The sequence below is a fragment of the Acipenser ruthenus genome, chromosome 17, assembly GCF_902713425.1.
Source record: "Acipenser ruthenus chromosome 17, fAciRut3.2 maternal haplotype, whole genome shotgun sequence".
In the NCBI taxonomy this organism is placed as follows: domain Eukaryota; kingdom Metazoa; phylum Chordata; class Actinopteri; order Acipenseriformes; family Acipenseridae; genus Acipenser; species Acipenser ruthenus.
This window is the reverse complement of record NC_081205.1, coordinates 22,983,633-23,002,021: the sequence shown is the minus strand read 5'-3', so window position 1 is coordinate 23,002,021 and position 18,389 is coordinate 22,983,633. Positions and strand designations below refer to the sequence as shown.

Below are 18,389 nucleotides of genomic sequence, written 5' to 3'. Positions count from 1 at the left end.
AACCCTTTATACATGATACAGCGGTAAATCCAATACAACTGTCCAAGCATATGACTTCATTTTGGGGGAGCGGGGTCACCATGAAGAGGTGTACATTACCATTCTATATTCCTCTAGCTGCTACGTAAACTACCCCCTTACTCCAAAGATAGAATTGCCTTGTTGTCTCAAACTGACAGTTTGTCTGCGCAAGCCTTCTATGTTTCTGTACACAACATGCCATTACTCGGAGTTGAAGAGAGGCTGTCAGACTGTCACTGTCTCGTTCACGCAGAAATTACCACAGAAATAACAGAGACGGACATCAATGAGAATTTAATTATTAAAGTCGAAAAATATAAAATGTTCTTTATGATGCCCGTGTCAGTGGTTATAAAGACAATAAAAAGAAAGATGCCATTTGGTAAGAAATAACAGAACAATACCATCAATTGGAAACTGAAAAAACAGGTATATTAAACTAATTCTCAGTATTTACAAAGAAATGTGTCGATGAATAATTTACATGTTAAACCAGATCACATATAAACATTCACTGTTAAATGTCATTATTTTAGTGTGTGGTGTACCCAGACTATTTCTTTGTTTTATTTATTTTATTTTGTCTCCCGGTGTGCATAGCCCTTAAGTCTAGGTCAGTGGCATAGCTGTCAGCCATGTGTAAAAATCTTGATCCCCCCCCCCCCCAATGTCTGTATTTGTTTATGTTCACCTTAAGGTGTCTCCAAGTAAGTCAATTTCATTCTGTATAGGGAGTTATTTTCCACATGGGGTTTACAGTGATTCGAGAAACCAACAGCTGAAGTCTTTTAAGCTTTGCATTAAATCAACATAAAAAGGAACGCTGTGAGAGGGTGGCAACGAAGGTTGTCGCTGCACATACATCTGGAGAACAAAGTCAAGGTTTTATTTGCCATCATGGGCTGGTTAATCAATTCATTCAAACCGCAGGCTTCCTGAGAGAAATAGCAGCCCCCACTGAGGACAGGCCACAGACATGGAAACCACACAAAGAAGGAACTTGAACAACTCCAAGACAATCTCCTGTTATTACAACATAATAAAATAAAATAAAAAAACACAGGTCATAAAATAATGGCTATACTGGTTTATGAATTTTGAGTTTCCCCTTCAATAAAGTAGTATGCCCATTTAATAACACTAGTGAACTGTTACCAAAAAATTATAAAAGTTAAAAGTTACTGTTCTGGTTTTCAATCCCTACTTAAAACAATAATGTATCCATGTGTGGCTCAGTTTAAAAGCTTTACAATGGCTGTGACAAAGCCAGACCCCATATTCTGATACTACCAATAACCTGTGCAGCAGAATTTCCTTAGCAAGCTTCATTATAATTGGATAAGTTGTTCTCCGAATACATGTAAAAAATGTATGTTTGACATTGACAGACATCCTACATATAGACTAAATGACGCAATAGACTCTGGGAATTGGATTTGGATTTGTATACAGATGTAAACAGTTTGCTTTCCAAAACAACAACACTGGGGGCTAAATCTTGAACGGATATAGTTTGTGAAAACTAAGAAAACAAGGATGTATTTTCCTGTGTATTTGAAGAGAGAGCCTGGAGTGTTCTTTCATAGCTCTTATATGTGTCATAACTACTCCGCCCCTCTTGTACTTTTACCTCAGTTGCAATTCAGCTTTTCATTTTTTCTACACAGCAAGTAAAAAAACATTTCTTACCTCATTAAACATAACATTCACTCTAGTTAAGGCCATTTTTATGCCACAATGTAACAAGTTCACTTCCTTGTGTCATTGGTCATTGAACCTCACCTGACCCTCAAAATGTAAAGTCCTAGTCCCTGTAACACAGGGAGCGAATGGGGACTACTTTTTGTGTTAATCCAAGGTAAGAAAATGGTTTTGATGCCTTGGCCGGATAGCTGGACCTTGTTTGTTAGATAAGCACCTGTTATCTTCCCCAAAGTGGTTATCTATCAGACAGCAATGCCTTCTAATCAAGGTTCTATTGAATTAGATTCACTGCGTGGGTGTCTGTGCTTAGCTTTCAATACAGACAGTTCCAAACACGGAACTCGGCGAGCTGCTAAAATGTAGTGCCAATATTAATGAGAACACTGCAGCTGGAAGGTAGGCGTTTGATTCCGTTATGAGAAACATAAGCTGTTTCCAAAAATATATTCACCGTCATTCATATAACACATTTAGCTTGGATACCAATTACATCAGTTATTATATAACGAGGGCTTCTGTTTTTTGGTTTTATTAATTTCTTTTTCCGGTGCTTATTTTGCCTCCATTGCTAATTGTAAACTAGTTTTAAATCTCGCAAGTGGAGTCTCCAATAGAAATGTAGGAACGTGCTGTCATCGAGTAGTTGGGGTGGGTTCAAAGTATTCAGAACGAATCAATGACAGATACAAGTCAGGAAGAAGGGGCATTGCCCAGCTGCACTGGGAAACAGTTTGTTTTGTAGTACATTTTATTTTTTTAATGGGAAACGGTGGTCAACGTGAATTGATTAACCATTGCCACTGTCCGTCCCATCCCCCGTCCCCCCCATCAGGGGTGTTTTATCAAAAATCAGAAGCCCTGTATACAACTGGCTCTCAAATTAGACTACCGGTACTTTGTGCAAAATTGATTTTTTTGTTGACATTGAACCCATGTATATTCTTTAAATTCAATATAACCGAATGAATACATCTAGAATACATCTTTGTGCCAAACATGAAGACAGCATCTCAATGTGTGCTCACAGGACTTTAATATGGCAGCCAAGGTCAAGGTCACCAACCCTTTTAGTCACATTTTGCGTTTTTAGACAATTCATTTAACCTCTCTATGGGGATTCTGTATTTCACTGTAGCTTTATATACTGTACAGAGTGGGTGCACCTCAAATGGTTCCTGGGACATGACTGTTGGCAGTACAGCAGTGCCACCTTACAATGTACAATGACTTCTAGAAAATGGTTCATTTATATTGTACCATACTAATGGTCAAACTTTAACCTGCAGAATCACTGAATACAGTTACGTCACATATGTGATGCATCACAATGTTTGGTCTAACCAAATAGGACAACACTTTTAAACTATATCAATATTTTAATGTTATTTAATTGCCATTTGTTAACAGAACAATGTGAAGTTGCAATTCTTACCATGGCACACCAAGAGGTCTTATTATGGTACTGTTAAAAACATACGCTTTGGCTAACACCTCCACCAAGCTCCTCATATGTTCTTCTGTTCCACAGATTCCTGCAGCATTCCTGCATTGTGCAACACGTTGATGAATGTATTTACAACTCACTCCCAACTGTTACCATGAGGCTTTGAACCCTCATGCATCAAATAACCTGCCTCTAGTAACCGAGAAAATACTTCACTACTACACAAGGAAATGTTGCACTGAAGCCCTACCAAGCCTATATATGGCCAAACAGTTAGTAAGACACATGAGCCCAGAATAAATTTAGTATTACTTTGCCCTGCAGTTTCAATTAATTTTGACAATTGGGTATCCAATGTATTTGAAGATTCAGAACAAACATCGAGGTTAGAAATTAGCAACCAGTCTTTGGGTTTCAGAACTAAATGTAGTTGTATGGGATCTGATTAAAGAGGCTGTCCTACCCCTCTAACTGCTTGTACAACTCTCAACTGGAAACCCATTAAAATGACCTACAGGGAAGACTGTTTGTACAGACAAACACAAACGGAATAATATCCTGGGAGGGATTCAATATAAAGCAACTCAATGGGAGTATTTAGTTAGAAAACACTTTCAGAATTGATGGTTCATTGAAAAGCAATGTTTATTAAAGAGCTACAGAACCCTGCCCTACCTCCTCTAATCTCCGTCTCTGCTCCTTCTGCTCCTCGATGCGCTTCTGCCTCTCGGCCAGAAGCTGGCGCTTGTGCTCCTCATTCTGCTGCTGCTCCAGCTGCTGTCTGCGCAGAGCCTCCGAACGCTCCTTATTGGCAAGCTGAAGGCGAAGGAAGTCCCGTCTCAGGGTTGACTCACCAGGGATGTTGATCAGGGAGCTACAGAGGGAAGTGTGTTAGTACCATAAATGCCAAGATTACAGCCATCAGTATCATGAAAAAAATTACAGACAGATGCCTCCTACCCTATGATTCTACACTCAATAAGGTGTCCTAAAGAGACAACTGGAAAAACAGTCCTGTTCAAAATCTATAGCCACAGACTGATACTCACTAACTGGGATCTGCTTGTTGAAAAGAGGGGGACACACAGACCAGTGGTTGAGCAGACAGAAACATTCCACATACACCCAGATTGTGATACACTCACTAATTTGGGCTAAAGAAACGTCTTAAGTTTCATCATACTTGATTATTTACATGTATATGTGCAAAAACATAATGAATGGTGATTTCTGAGGATATATGCATCACCGGCTGAGGGATAATTAATACCTAAAAAGCTAAGCGCTATAGAAGGTGTGTGTGTGTTTTACAATGCCATTATTAAGATTATAATATACATTTAGTAGCTCTGGTGAAAAGCAAAGTACAGTAATAGACTTTGAAACAGACCCCCAGGTCTAAATAGAGGTGTGAGAAGCTGCTACAGGCTGGTTTCTTACCTGGGCTCACCCATATCATTCTCCTCCTCCTCCTCTTCACTCCCACTGTACTCATACTCTGTCTCATCTAGAACAGCAGCACAAGAACAGATTCAAGCTGAAATTCGGCATTCCACAACAATAATCAACATCAGATCTTTGAAAATTTAATAGACAATTTGTCAACAAGTGATAGTCTACCTTACAGTAGTTTGTTTACTATTTAAAGATCTTACAGTGTTTTAAGTCAACTTTTTTTGAACAAATAAAATACACATTTTAGAATATTGACATGAAGATAGGTTCACTTAAGAATGTATGTATAACAATGAAAAGATGATGACTTTGGCACTGTCTTGTTGTTTAGCCCTTTCATGCACATGTCCTCATATGAGGCTGTAAATAATTTTAAAACAGCTCTATGCATGAAAGGGTTAACATTAACAACCATCAATTCATCGTCAAATTCACAAGAACTCCAGTTGCCGAGTTCAATACAAACACAGTTAATTATTATGCCAAGTTGCAAGAACAGCTTCTGCCTTCTGCAGGCACATTGGGCATGAGAAAGTTTGCTCTTCGAATGTACTATTTTAACCCTCATGGCATGTTATAACCTTGCTTATTTCTGCCTTTTAACAGAATCACTACCCATCTGGTACAAGGCCAGCATAGCAATTCTAGCTAAATGCGAGGTTTGACATACTGCCAGATCAGTTGTAAAACACTGCAAGCATCTTTGGGATTGTCTTTTGCACATTACAATAAATCAATAATACATTTTTAGCCTCCAGCTAAGAAGCCGCCCATTTCCACAGTAATGTTGTTGAAGCTGACACCCTGGGATCATTCAAGAAGCTGCTTGATGAGATCCTGGGATCAATAAGCTACTAACAACCAAACGAGCAAGATGGGCTGAATGGCTTCCTCTCGTTTGTAAACTTTCTTATGTTCTTCTTATGTTCTTATTTCTGACATACCTTTCTCTCCCCGTTTCTTCTTGGTCCTGTCGATGTGATCCTTCAGCTGGATGCGGACCTGCCTCTCGTTGGTCTGGTCCCTTATGAACGGGTGTTTCAGCAGCTGCTCAGTGCTGGGCCTCTGGCCATGGTTCTTCACCAGGCAGCTATCAATGAACGTCTGGAATTTCTTGGACCTGGAAAGAGGGGGAACAGCTACAGTTAAAACAGCATCTAATGACCAATGACATTTGGACTACTTTAGTAATACAGTAAGGCATTAGTCTGAAAGTTGACTATATTGGGAAGGTTTTCATTATTAAAGTTCTGCCACATGTTAGAGCCCTGCGATAGAGCCTTCTGGTTGATGGATGGAAGTTCTGAGGTTCTGAACAGTCTGAAGTGGGTCCAGTAAAGTGATATACAATGCTTTGATGTGAAGGTGCAACACTTTGCTGCCCTTACCACTTCTTTGACTTCAATCTCGGCGCTGGATTCCTTGGAATAAGAAATAAGGCTCGCATGGGATGCATGTCACAGAGTGCTGGGGGAACAGAAAAAAGAAATTACACAAAGTCAGTATATATTACATTGACTCAATGCACTCTTTTCAATGGAGTGTGTTCATAAGACTGAAATGTCTATACCTCAAACATATATATAATCAGTGATTTAATGTACCTGTGTGTGCACTGTATAAATAAAAGATCTCCATCTTTAACATGAGGAATGAGAATAAGAAACCAAAAAAATACGTTTTTGTACTACATTACTTTCCAAGTCAACACTACTTGTAAAATAATCCACTGTATTCTAAAATTAATCCAGGAATTTAAAATCTTTAAAATAGTGTTGGTGGCTGGGGTGGGCTGGTTTTTAACTACTTTGTACTTAAATCCAGCAAACTATAACACATTTTTCTCACTACAACGTGAAATAAATGCCCTCCACTGTTCTACTGAACTGGATGGTACAGAAATCTGCATTCTCCGCTTCAAGGGTTCTCCAACACTGCAGCTATAAAGGGAGAATCACAAGGAAATCAACCCTAACCAGGAGCCTATGGCTAAAAACACGACGATAACTCAATGACTAGAAATGTATTTTGTTTTAGCCCTACGTTTCTGTTTTGAGAACTCCAGAGCATATCACAACAGATTTGTTGCATAAAACGTATATAATGCCTCAAGTCCTTTAGATAGTGTTTAATACTCAACTTTAGAGTCTGCAACTCTGCAACAGAAGTTAATAGATCACTTAAAAACTACCCTTGGCACCCTGATAATCAAGTTTATCAGAACCATGAAAACATCCCTCTCTGAAATCCAGTGACTCAATAAGTACCCCCTTGAACACTTGGTTACTAAATCTCACAGTTCAGTATCTGTGAGTAGATAATCTGCTCTAAATAGCCTAGCCTTAGCCCACAATATTTGAGCAAGTTTTCCTTCATTGCATCTGCATTACATTTCTATGATGCAAAGATCTGCAAGACTATAATTACTTACGTGGAGCACCTTCTGCCATCTCTATGGCTGTAATTCCTAAAGACCACAGGTCACTCTGAAATTGAGAGAGTTTAAAAAAAAAAAATCAACCACAATAAAATAAACATCGTTTTGTAATCACAACTACTACCTGACATTTGACCTGCTCTTCAAAAAATATCATTTCAAGACGCCTGAGTGTTTGATTGAGAGATGTTCTAGTTTCGGCAGTGTGGAGGCTCTTTTTAGGATCCTCATTAAAAATGTGGAGCTTTGTGAACTGAATATGCCTGCCAGTCACACTTTATATAGTAATAACGGTAACTGCCTTTCATTTTCACAAATCTTCTCTTAATGTTATAGATACGTGTCATAAGTTTTTTTTTTAATTGAGGCTGAACTGACCTGTAAGAGGAACATTTCTTAGTTTCTACTTCCCACTTGAAAATTAGATCTTTGTGGTCTCTAAAGCTGGTTTATTTTATATTAAACAATAGACATTTTTATTTTAAATTAAACAATAGAAAACCATTGTGTCTACATAGAGTTTACTTTCAGCAGGTCAGATAGAAAGGAAAACATCACAGTGCTAATTTGATTCTTAATAGATTCCAACTAGACGCCCTAAAGTCGTCCAGCAAGAGAATGAAATTGTTGCTCCAACGCAAACCCCAATTGCATCTGGAGCAAGTCATTCTACTTCATTCATTCTACTTCTAATGCTGCTGCAGTGTTTGTTATTTTTTTGGACCAGTGTGCGATGAACAGATTCCTCACTTTGCCAGAAGAGCTTGTAGGTTTTGATCTAACATCTCAAGGGGGACAGGTTTAATGAATCATGCACTTGGTACCTGCAAATCAATTAGATAGAAATTGAGCAGTTTGATGTTTAAGCCTCTCACCTTCCCAGCCACTTTTTATTTGACCAGGTCCATCTTTCTGCATTTTAGGAATCAACTCTGAAAGCCATGTTCTAATGGCTTTACGAGGCTGGAAAAACGTGTCTGATGAGTTTGTTGCAATTTTATACTGCATTCAATTACCGTATTTATTCTCTGTGCTGTACATGGTGTGGTTATTTTTCATCCTATGATGTGTACTTGGAAAACTGAGTTGTATTTCTGGAAGGAGAATCTGTCCACTAATCAACACATCATATCTAAGCGCCGTAAAAACTCTGTGTCTTGCATTCATGTCGCTTCTTTTTTGTTTGGCCTCTCAGTCACGCGCAGCAAGGCCAACCAGGGAGACGGCCGTCTTTAGAGCCTGGAGGAAGGGCTACCCTCAGCCATGGATTCCCTAAGGTTTCCTCCTGCCAGTGAGTAGGGTTTTTTTCCTTAACAGAGTGCCGACCAGGATTCCTACATTTATTCCTGTTGCCAAACCTTCAAAAACACTCCATCAGCGAGTATGTGAGTAACATCAGGGGTGTGCAATTCGTATCACCGACACCCGGGATAACAAGATTTGTGTGACAAACAAGTTTTGCCGCTATACTTTGTCCATCAGACAAGTAGTTTTTATTTATTTATTTATTTTTCCTATGTTCGTTCTGTTGCTACAAAGACACTCTAGGTATATTACTAGAGAGCAACGCAAGTTTCTGAAAACTGAATTGCGGAAGTCTACCACCAAAGCACAAAAAGTGTTTACGTCCCACACTTATCACTTCTGATTGGTTAGCTGTGGACGAAGCTGTTTTTCCATTGGTTACAAAAAAACCCAGAAATTACTGCCAAGAGAGCCTCTGGCAATACATACTAATCTTTTAAATTTAAGGTATTATTTATATTTTTTGTAAATTAACAAATAAGTGATACTGCTTTCTTTATACGTACGCCTGACATTTAAATGCTGCAATCTAGTAACTTTACAAAAAGAAAAAAAAACAACCAAAAAACAGTAAATATTGAGAAGCATTTCAAGACAAACTTTACCTAGCAAAAAATGTAATTATTTTTTTCTTTCGATTTTAGTGTTGCTAACTAACCTAGTTTGCTATTTACCATATTTACATATTTTTTTAGATTAAAATGCTATATTAAAAAAAATATACAAGATAAGCGTTGTATTGACAACAGAACTGACAGAAGGCACAGGTGTCGTTGTCCATCAAATCAACAGTACAAAGGTCACTCTTTAAATCAGGACTTAAAAGGATGTGTTGCAGTAAGAATACCTCCGTTAAGAAAACGGAACAAGACTAAAAGGCTAAAATATGCACAAGAACACAGAAATTGGACAACACCACCTGTGCCTTCTCCCAGTTCTGCTGTCAATTCAACGCTTGTCTTCTTTCTGTTCCTTAAGGGTATTATCTTCAAGTATTGCTCATCCTTGGTACACAGCTTTTTGGATCTTCCAGTCCTGGGTTTGTCAATTACAGATGATGTTTCTCTGTACTTGTTGATTATGCTTTGGATACCACACCTTGAAAATCAGGTGATGCGAGCTATTTCACTCAATGTTTTTCCTTTTTTATGCAAGTCAAGGTTGTTATAATAGTAGAAAACATTAGTGGAGGCTTTGAGTAAATTGTTGATGCTCATAATGCATCAGAATAGAAAAATGCAACATGTCTAAGACTTTTGCACAGCAGTGTGTGTGTGTGTATGTGTGTATATATATATATTTTTTTAACTAGGATTTGAACAGAAGCGATATTAGTTATTTATTGGACATGCACAGTCCATTGATTTGTGAAACTATTAAAGCATGAATAGTGACAAATATGTTTATAATGATAGAAATGAAATGCTTATATATGGATATATATATGGATATATATATATGGATATATATATATATATATATATATATATAATTATATATATATATATATATATATATATATATATATATATATATATATATATATATATATATATATATATATATTATATATATATATATATATATATATATATATATATATATATATATATATATTAATAAAATAGACTGTAAATTTCATGCCAATGTGTTTATGTAGTCATTAGTTTATGTAATTATTTTTCAGTGAGAGTAGTGCAGTGAAAGAATGTTTCATCAGTATGAAACCAGGATCATCTTGCTGCAGCAGTGTTCCAGTTAGCCATCATCGGGCAAGATGTTAGAGAAGGAAAAATAGCTGTAAGATGGTGTGTACAAAACTAGAAATAACGAAGAAAATATTTTGTCTTTGCAGAATTTGATGGAGCCTACTGCAAATATATTGCGTGCATTTTGGTACAAAAACAGTAAAAAAATTCAAGAGAAACTTGACAGGTTATACACAAGTCCTTTAAAAAATGTGGGGCTCTGCAGTTACAAAACTGAAAACTTCAAGAAAAATCTGAATTTCACAAAACAGCAGTAATTGTTGGCAATGACTGATGCAAGGATTTTGGTTTTATTTAAAGTGAACACAATCAATCACCTGTATATCAGGACTTGGATTCAGTTTATAGAGAAAGTGGGGAAAAAAATAGGCAGAAGCTACTTTTACTGATGAAGAACTCCAAAGTATTGATTATTATAGCTGTAGTCTTAGTATGTTACTTAAATTTACTAGCGAATGTGTTTTGTGTATTTAGTGAACCCGTCAAGCTACACGGCTAGATCTGCCCCTGTTAATCACTAATTGATTGATTGTGTTCACTCAAAAAAAAAAAATCCAGGTTATCAAAAATCAAGTTATATTCTGCTTTTTGTGTGTGTTTTGTGCGACGGGGAGGGGGCAAGTAGATTTTTCTAGCATTTTGTCCCTTGGATAAGTTTTTTTCAAAAATTGCACACCCCTGAACATACATCCCCCACCACAGATGTGAAAAAGTTGATGACCATAACATATGTAACAGTATTACATAACTATACACGACAAGAGTTAGCTATGAAATGTTTAATCACATCAGAGAGGATATACTGCAGTTATGCTGTTCATATCACATTTCATGACAATTGGATGCATGGTTCTCCAGATACAAGCACAAATGTGATGTGACACTGAAAAGGATTCACTCCAATGAAACCACACTTCATCATTTGATAAAATGTGGTCCAACCTCAACATTAACAATTTTGGGCCAAACTACATCTTTTAAAATTATTTTCAGTAAAACTTTCAGATTTCAACATTTTGTTACTATACCTGTCACTACAAAAAAAGCCTTACTTGAAATCTTGAGATTAAAAATCAAGCACATCCTGTAAGTAAACAGCAGACTTCTCTTGACATTTAGATCATAATAGCGGCTTGCGATTGTGAAATGTGAGGTAGCATTAAATATTGAGGCTTTGGATCAGACTCATAACTGGTATTAATATTTGAACAGTTGGAAAAGAAAACTTGAATAAATACAGTGAATTTGGAGAGGGGAGTTTGACCTGAACGTGTTAGAGCTCTGGCAATGCGTGCAAAGCCATCTTCGTATTATGCAAAACTGGAATCATGCAAGGACATCACAGCCCACTATTAGCATTAGGACTGCCAGCCAGGTTAATACCAGCAGAGACTACTCCATTCATCAGTGATGCATTTTTCAGCATGTTCTTTCTTATACAGCACATTTCAGTTTTGCTAAATTATTACATTTCAGGTCAGGGGTTTCCCACTCAACCGCAAGAAAATTGTTATAAAAATGATACCTACTCAAAAAAAAAAAAAAAAAAGTGATTTAAAATCCTATGTGGTTTCTTTTCACTCTTCGATGTTAAAGCTGGCCTTTTCTCTTTTCCTGTGTTTTTTTTCCATTTCTTTTTATTGTTCCAGCCACCACACCCTATTATATAGTAAATCATTTCTACAAGTTTTCTTCTCTTTTTAATGTAAGAAAGTCTTCCTCTATAATTTTAGACATCTAATTAAACTGCCAGTTTAAGCAACCACTCAATCACCAACCTACGATGGGAGTAGAAAATTCTGAAGTTGAAAGTCACAACATTTTTAAAATAACATTTTATAATGTAACACAGATAACCCAATCAGAATTACGTATCAATTTGTGTTGTTGAGGGATTAGTTGGAGAAAATGCACAATTAACCCATTAAGGATACAGTCATCTTCATAGGAAAATCACACTAGCTTGCATAACATATATACAAGACTATACACTTTAATGGGACAATTAAAAAAGATAATTTGACAGAAGAGCCAAAACAGGTATCTAAGCAAGGAAATGGAGAGTCACTGCCCCTCTGCCAATCAATACAAATAAAAAGACACAGCGCCCGAGTTATTTCTTTCAATGAATGTATGCATGCGGTCTAAATGAGTGATCATATTGTAAAAACTGTAGTGAAAATAGTTTAGTTCTGAAGGTTATTGGTATAGCATCTTTCCTGAGAATCTGATTTTCCTGTTTTTCCCAATGTATTGCTGATTACATTTGGAACAGCAAATGATACACATTTTGTAGTTTGGCAGTCAAATTGGTTAGCATTTGAATCCTGAGATTTCACCTCATGCTTTCTTAGGGGTCACTAACACACAGCTAATGAAAATGAGGCATGCAGACAGGTTTTCATCTCCGTAGCACAATGCTTATAGAATCAACTTGTTACGGACACACACAGGGGCAAACTGGCCAAAGGATGGCTTGAAATGTCACTTCACCAGGCACTCAAACTGTTCTCAAGTGCTCATGAAGACCTTATTTAGTAAATTCACTTGAAGCAGATGGGGTCAATGCACTTCATTTAATGGTAAGTGGTTCATACTGAGACACACGTTTCTAACGGGGGGGATCTGAATCGTAAGCTTCCCTGCTCCAAACTGTTTTTGATACACTGAACCCACAAACTTTATGACGTAGTTACATCTCAGGAACCCCAGGGGATGAGAACACTGACTTTTGGGGTTTTTACTGACACACTTGGTAATGCTGATTCCTTTTAATACAAGCAATAACACTTGCCAGGGTGTTCAAATATAGTCCAATACCTGCAAGCCTAGTAAGTGCTGTTAAAAAGCCTAGATCTGGGGAACTGGTTGTCAAGGGAACGAGCCTGAATTCCAAGCTGTGCTGGTCTGGTGAACATTTGCTTCCTCTATTCTTGCCATTTTATACCAATATTGAAAATTATTGCCAAAAACTATTTCACTGGGAAGCAATAGGGACGTCAGAGGGCAATAGTTATTTGGCGGTGGTCATTTTAAAGACAATCTTTTGCACAATTATTAAGGTTAAGATAAGGGATATATAGTACAGTGACCATGTTTGCTTGGGAACTGCAGTCCAACTTCAAGTAATATAGGTATTTATGCAATGGTATTTCAAGCCAGACTTCTCTTAGCTAGACATGACCCAAATGCCTGACACCCAACTGTCACCAATAAGACCAAACCAGATCCTGAACTGGCTGCTATTTGTCTGAGTCCTTGATGACCTGTAGCATGGAGAACCAGTAGTCAGAAACGAGGAGAACTTACTCAAGTGATTGGCTGAAAAACACAGTTGCAACTGGTAATTCTCATTTGGACCCCCTTTACAATAAATAAGTCAAACCTCAATAACATAAACAGTATATACACCACTTACCTTAAAATCATAAGTAGCATCAGGATTTTCATCACAGGCAATAACTTCTGGGGCCATCCAATACGGCGTACCGATAAACGTGTTTCTCCGACCGACTGTCCTGTCTAGCTGGGCACTTACACCAAAGTCAACTGGAAAACAACAAGCAAACAGTTTTTGGAAATGCTTTCAGATGTCATACCGAGCCACCTGTCCACACTCCACTGTTCCGAGTCAAATCGCAACTGTACCAGTGCGAAACTTGCTCTTGTCTGGGTTTCGTATCGATACAGTTATACCGGTACACTCTAGTGTGAACAGAGATTGCGATACTGTTCCGCAACGATACCGGTATAAAAAAGCAAATGTGAACAGGGCTGTTTGTGGACTGTAATGCAACTCAACAGTTAAACCTGCAATTTACAGCAGGATTATTAAATAACTACCAAGTAAATTATCATCTTTTATTATATAGTATATTATGTGCCCAATAACTTAACGTTAGCTCTGTTAAACCAATTACCAAGTATTGCAAAAGTAATTACCTTTAATTACACTGTAGTCATTTATACTGTATGTAATGAAGGTGTGTGGTGTAATAAAGTGTTGGCCAGATTTGAAATGTAGCTCGAAAAAGCAATGCATTACATAGTCAAAACCATCTATTGCACAATAACAAGCAGGAGGTTCAGTAATTGATCACGGTGACACTGCTATACTTAACTTCCACCTCACAGTACTGTACCCAGCATTTTGTCGCTGAAGCCTACAGTTTCTGTGGCAACCCACGTATATCACGTATTTCTTAAATAAGAAATGTCTTGGTTTGTAAAAAAAAAAAAAAGTATTGGCCAATTACATTCATGCAATACCTGTGCAGACAGGGAGCATGTTTGAACACTGCAATGGCACTGCCAAGGTTAAATAAATATCAGCAATATCAAAATCTTATGCCGTTTTAAGGATTATTTCCTGTCAAGCCAAAGAGAACATTAAGAGAAATAACACTTCATGTGTAATGATACAAAATGCTATCCTGATGGTCTGAGAGCTCCAACAAAGAACTCTTCACAAACAGTACTTCTACACAGACATTCCCCTGGACGACTGCCTGCCTTGGTGGAACAATCTTTTTTTCCCCAGTTGGATTAACTAATCACAGCCAAGGTGTGACACCACATGCTTGCCAGGAAAAATCATGAATGAAACTGTTGTCTACGGAGGTGTCCAACACCCTGAAGTGTTTTATCCCTCCCATATTTCATACAAGGACAGGCAGATCAGTATTTATACATCAACCCTGATAAGCATTCTTCCTGTAGTCAATTTGATACTGTTATCACTTTTTGCCTTTTTTATTATTTCTTTAGTTCCCTACTATTTTTATTAAATAACTGGCTGTAAAAGGATATATTTTCTCACACTTTAGTAGTAGGCTACTTGCTGTCCGCAATGTACTGTATGTTTCTTTGCTAAGCTCAGATCGCTCATTTCATACACCTGCATATATATGACAGAAAAACAACTTTGAAAAACAAACCAGTGTTTTTATTTAGTAGATTATATGGGGGGAATTACAGCTAGGACCAAAACGTTTTACATCATGCCGTATAGAATTAACATATTGAAATTACATATCGCTTTGTAGTTTTCCAAAAATTGAAAAATAATGTGACATTTCGAAATCCAATATGAAATACTGTAGGCTACTACTATTGTAGTTTCTGGTAGACGTTTGAGATACAATTTTGTAGTTTCTTAGATTGCATGATGTTAAATAGAATATATAAAATTATGTTCATATAGTTTTTTTTTGTTTTTTTTTATTATGTCTGCATCCTAACATTCTACTAGGTATTGCAAAACTTTTGGCCATAATCTGAATTATACTTGAGTACATACCCTACAGTGTGGTATTGACAACTACTGTACTGTACCATTCCATTTTTCTATATTGTAAGAAAAGTCATTTGCATAGTGCATACCGCTCCTGTGTGTCCGGGTGCAGACTAGCGGTGTCGCACCGTACCGGTAAAATGCCCAGAGCTGCCTGCCTGCCTGCCTGCCTGTCCCAGGCTTAAGATAGTCACAAAAATGTATCAACGTATGTGACATTGTTTTAAAATGGCATTAGTACAGTAAAGTTCTAGGTCAGTATGAAATAATGGTTTGCTAATGTGGTGGGGATGTTTAAAAAGGGATTATCACGGTTTTTATACAATGGCATTTTTATGGCAAGTTATACCTTTGTTTACAGCACCATGGTAACTGGGGTGCAAATATTATGGTTAAAATCACCATGGTAATTTATACATTATCCAGGATATACTTTATTCTAAGTGATATAGTGTTCAATTTTAGCAGTACTTATACATACACATATACACACACACACACACACACACATATATATATATATATATATATACACACACACACACACACACACACACACACACACACACACACGCAGTGTCTATAGAAATTCGCGCCGCCCCCTGGGAGCTCCCGTCCACGGTCGGCTGTGGAATAGCCTGGACTCGAACTCGCGACGTCCAGACTATAGAGTGCATCCTGCCGTTACTGGATGCGCCACTCGGAAGCCCCCTATTTTCTACAGATTTCTAGAATATTTTAGGATGTATAGATAAATGAATAAAAAAAAAACAAAAACAAACAAACACAATTTTAATGCATTTTAATTCCAGGCTATAAGGCAACAAAATGTAAACAATTTGAAAGAGGGTGTAGACTTTCTATAGGCACTGTATACATAATGTTCAAAAATCACATTGTAACAACTTGGTTCATAAAGCTTCAGAAAAACTGCAAGAGCTGCAGGGGTATATAGGAAATTAATGCCCATCTGCACAGCCGGTTAAGAAACAAAACACATGTTGTAAGCAGCAAATCTGATGAGAATACTGACTTATGACCTTGTGGACTGACTATAATACTGCACTGTATTAAACTTAATTCCCTGAGTGGTTATCAGTCAATTTAAAGTAACAAGCAATATTTGGTCTCTTATTTAAAAGCTTTCTAAATGGGTATAAAATATCAGAGTCATCTCAACTAATGTATTCTTTATGGATTTTAAAAATCACTTTGTGTATCATTTTCTGTTCAGTCAGCACAAGCCAATGACTTTTTAAAAAATTTAACGCACTCCTGTGGCCTCTACAGAGCTCTTGGAGACATGTCTTATAGCTGGTAAAACAGTCTCTCCAGTGTTGTGGTCAATAACTGTTTTTTTAAAATCAATTCCCAATTCCAATTCCTATTTCAGTTTCCTTTTAATCAATTCCAACACATAATTGATCAAAATTGCAATTAGCAGTATTCTGTTAATTAGCTTCTCACAGTGGCAACAAATTACTTCAATTGAAGTCAGAGTCAATTAAATTGGCTTCAAATGAACGGAGCTGAACAAACAATTCACACACAATTATTATGTCTAAAATATCAACTCCAAGTCCTTCGAAGGAATTGAAAATGAAATTAAGAAACAGAAATTGAACCCAACCCTTTTTCTAACCTCCACTGGTGGCAGAATCTAAACAAGAATAAACGAGGACTAATAGTGTTAGAAACATAGCAATTGTAATATTTATAGTCTTAAAAGCATTAGGTCCAAATGTGTAAATATATACTGTCAATCAAGGGGAGGTAAGTTAGCGAGGACTGTTCAACCCATCTCTCCCTATTCTCCATTAAGGATATGGTTGGATATCACCAGCTTGCTGCTTAAAGTAAAGCACAACAAATTTACGCACAATTTGAAATTTGAATTACAGCTTCTGAGAGCATCTACACACACTGTAAACCGTGTGTAACCAGAGTCTCACAACCTGAAAAATGACTTGAGGAAAAACTCAAAAAAAGAATGACAGTAACCCATGGTAATCTACAGCATGTTTAGATAATTGTTGCATGCATGTGGAAGCAGTGCAAGTGATACAAATCTAACAAGACCAGCTGTTCAATCCTGCAATGGTATTACAAATCCATCACATCAAGCTGGTTTCCAGACACACAAAAGCTTTCTCACCTAACTTCACCTCTGCATTCTCCGTCAGCAGGACGTTCTGCCCTTTAATATCTCTGTGGATCACTTTGTGTTGGTGAAGATGAGTAAGGCCCTGCCGAGTGGAAGCAGAAAGAGTATTAAAAAGGGATGAATGTTTCAGAGCAGGCACAAACTAGAGTTGGCTGTACTTAAGGGATGGACAGAAAGTTCATTCAACTGTAGCGCAAACTAAATTGTCTGTCCCTCACGTGACTGATTATGAAATCACATATAATATGTAAAAGCTGAATCTCTGTGTAGCAAGACATCACACGAGACAGACTTTCATTAAGAACTGCCTCAAAATGAAGCATGTAAAATGTTCCATCTGCTTGATATTCCAGTTCTGTGGTCCTCAACGCTGTGCCCAGGGTAAAATTGTACCAGCTGCACCCGTGATGCCTGCTGATACAATCAGCAACACTGCAATACAGGTGTAGTAGCAGCAGTGTTAAAGTAATTCCAATCTATGCAACGTGTCTGCATTCATGCCATTTAATACATTTCATTTTAATAACATTTTTTAAATACATTTTGGAAGAAGTAGTTAGTGAAATGTCTAAAAAGCAAATTTTATCATGCCCTGAACCTTATAAGAAATGCACACAACTCCCCATGGCCAAATAAAAGTTGCAAAGTCCTACATAAAAAAAATAAATAAATACATTTTAAAGGGCGTTTTCAACACTGCATCTACTTAATTGCAAACAGCTTAGCATAGGCTAACTCTACCAAAAATAGCAGACCAGTAGACTAATCTAATACACCAATATCTATGTCCATTGTTT

General features: G+C 37.2%; 1 protein-coding gene across 7 annotated transcripts in view; it reads right to left on the bottom strand.

Moving 5' to 3' along the window:
- The window catches only part of LOC117423769 (traf2 and NCK-interacting protein kinase-like), a 135,641-nt gene that overhangs the window by 49,929 nt on the left and 67,323 nt on the right, over nucleotides 1–18,389 (bottom strand). For all 7 annotated transcript variants that reach the window (XM_058990138.1, XM_058990134.1, XM_058990137.1 and 4 more), the window contains 7 exons: nucleotides 17,584–17,674; nucleotides 13,554–13,684; nucleotides 7,056–7,110; nucleotides 6,013–6,091; nucleotides 5,569–5,744; nucleotides 4,610–4,676; nucleotides 3,845–4,043 (listed from right to left, as the gene is read on the bottom strand). In XM_058990138.1, coding sequence (XP_058846121.1) covers nucleotides 3,845–4,043; nucleotides 4,610–4,676; nucleotides 5,569–5,744; nucleotides 6,013–6,091; nucleotides 7,056–7,110; nucleotides 13,554–13,684; nucleotides 17,584–17,674 — 798 coding nt within the window. The remainder of the gene's footprint in view (nucleotides 1–3,844; nucleotides 4,044–4,609; nucleotides 4,677–5,568; nucleotides 5,745–6,012; nucleotides 6,092–7,055; nucleotides 7,111–13,553; nucleotides 13,685–17,583; nucleotides 17,675–18,389) is intronic.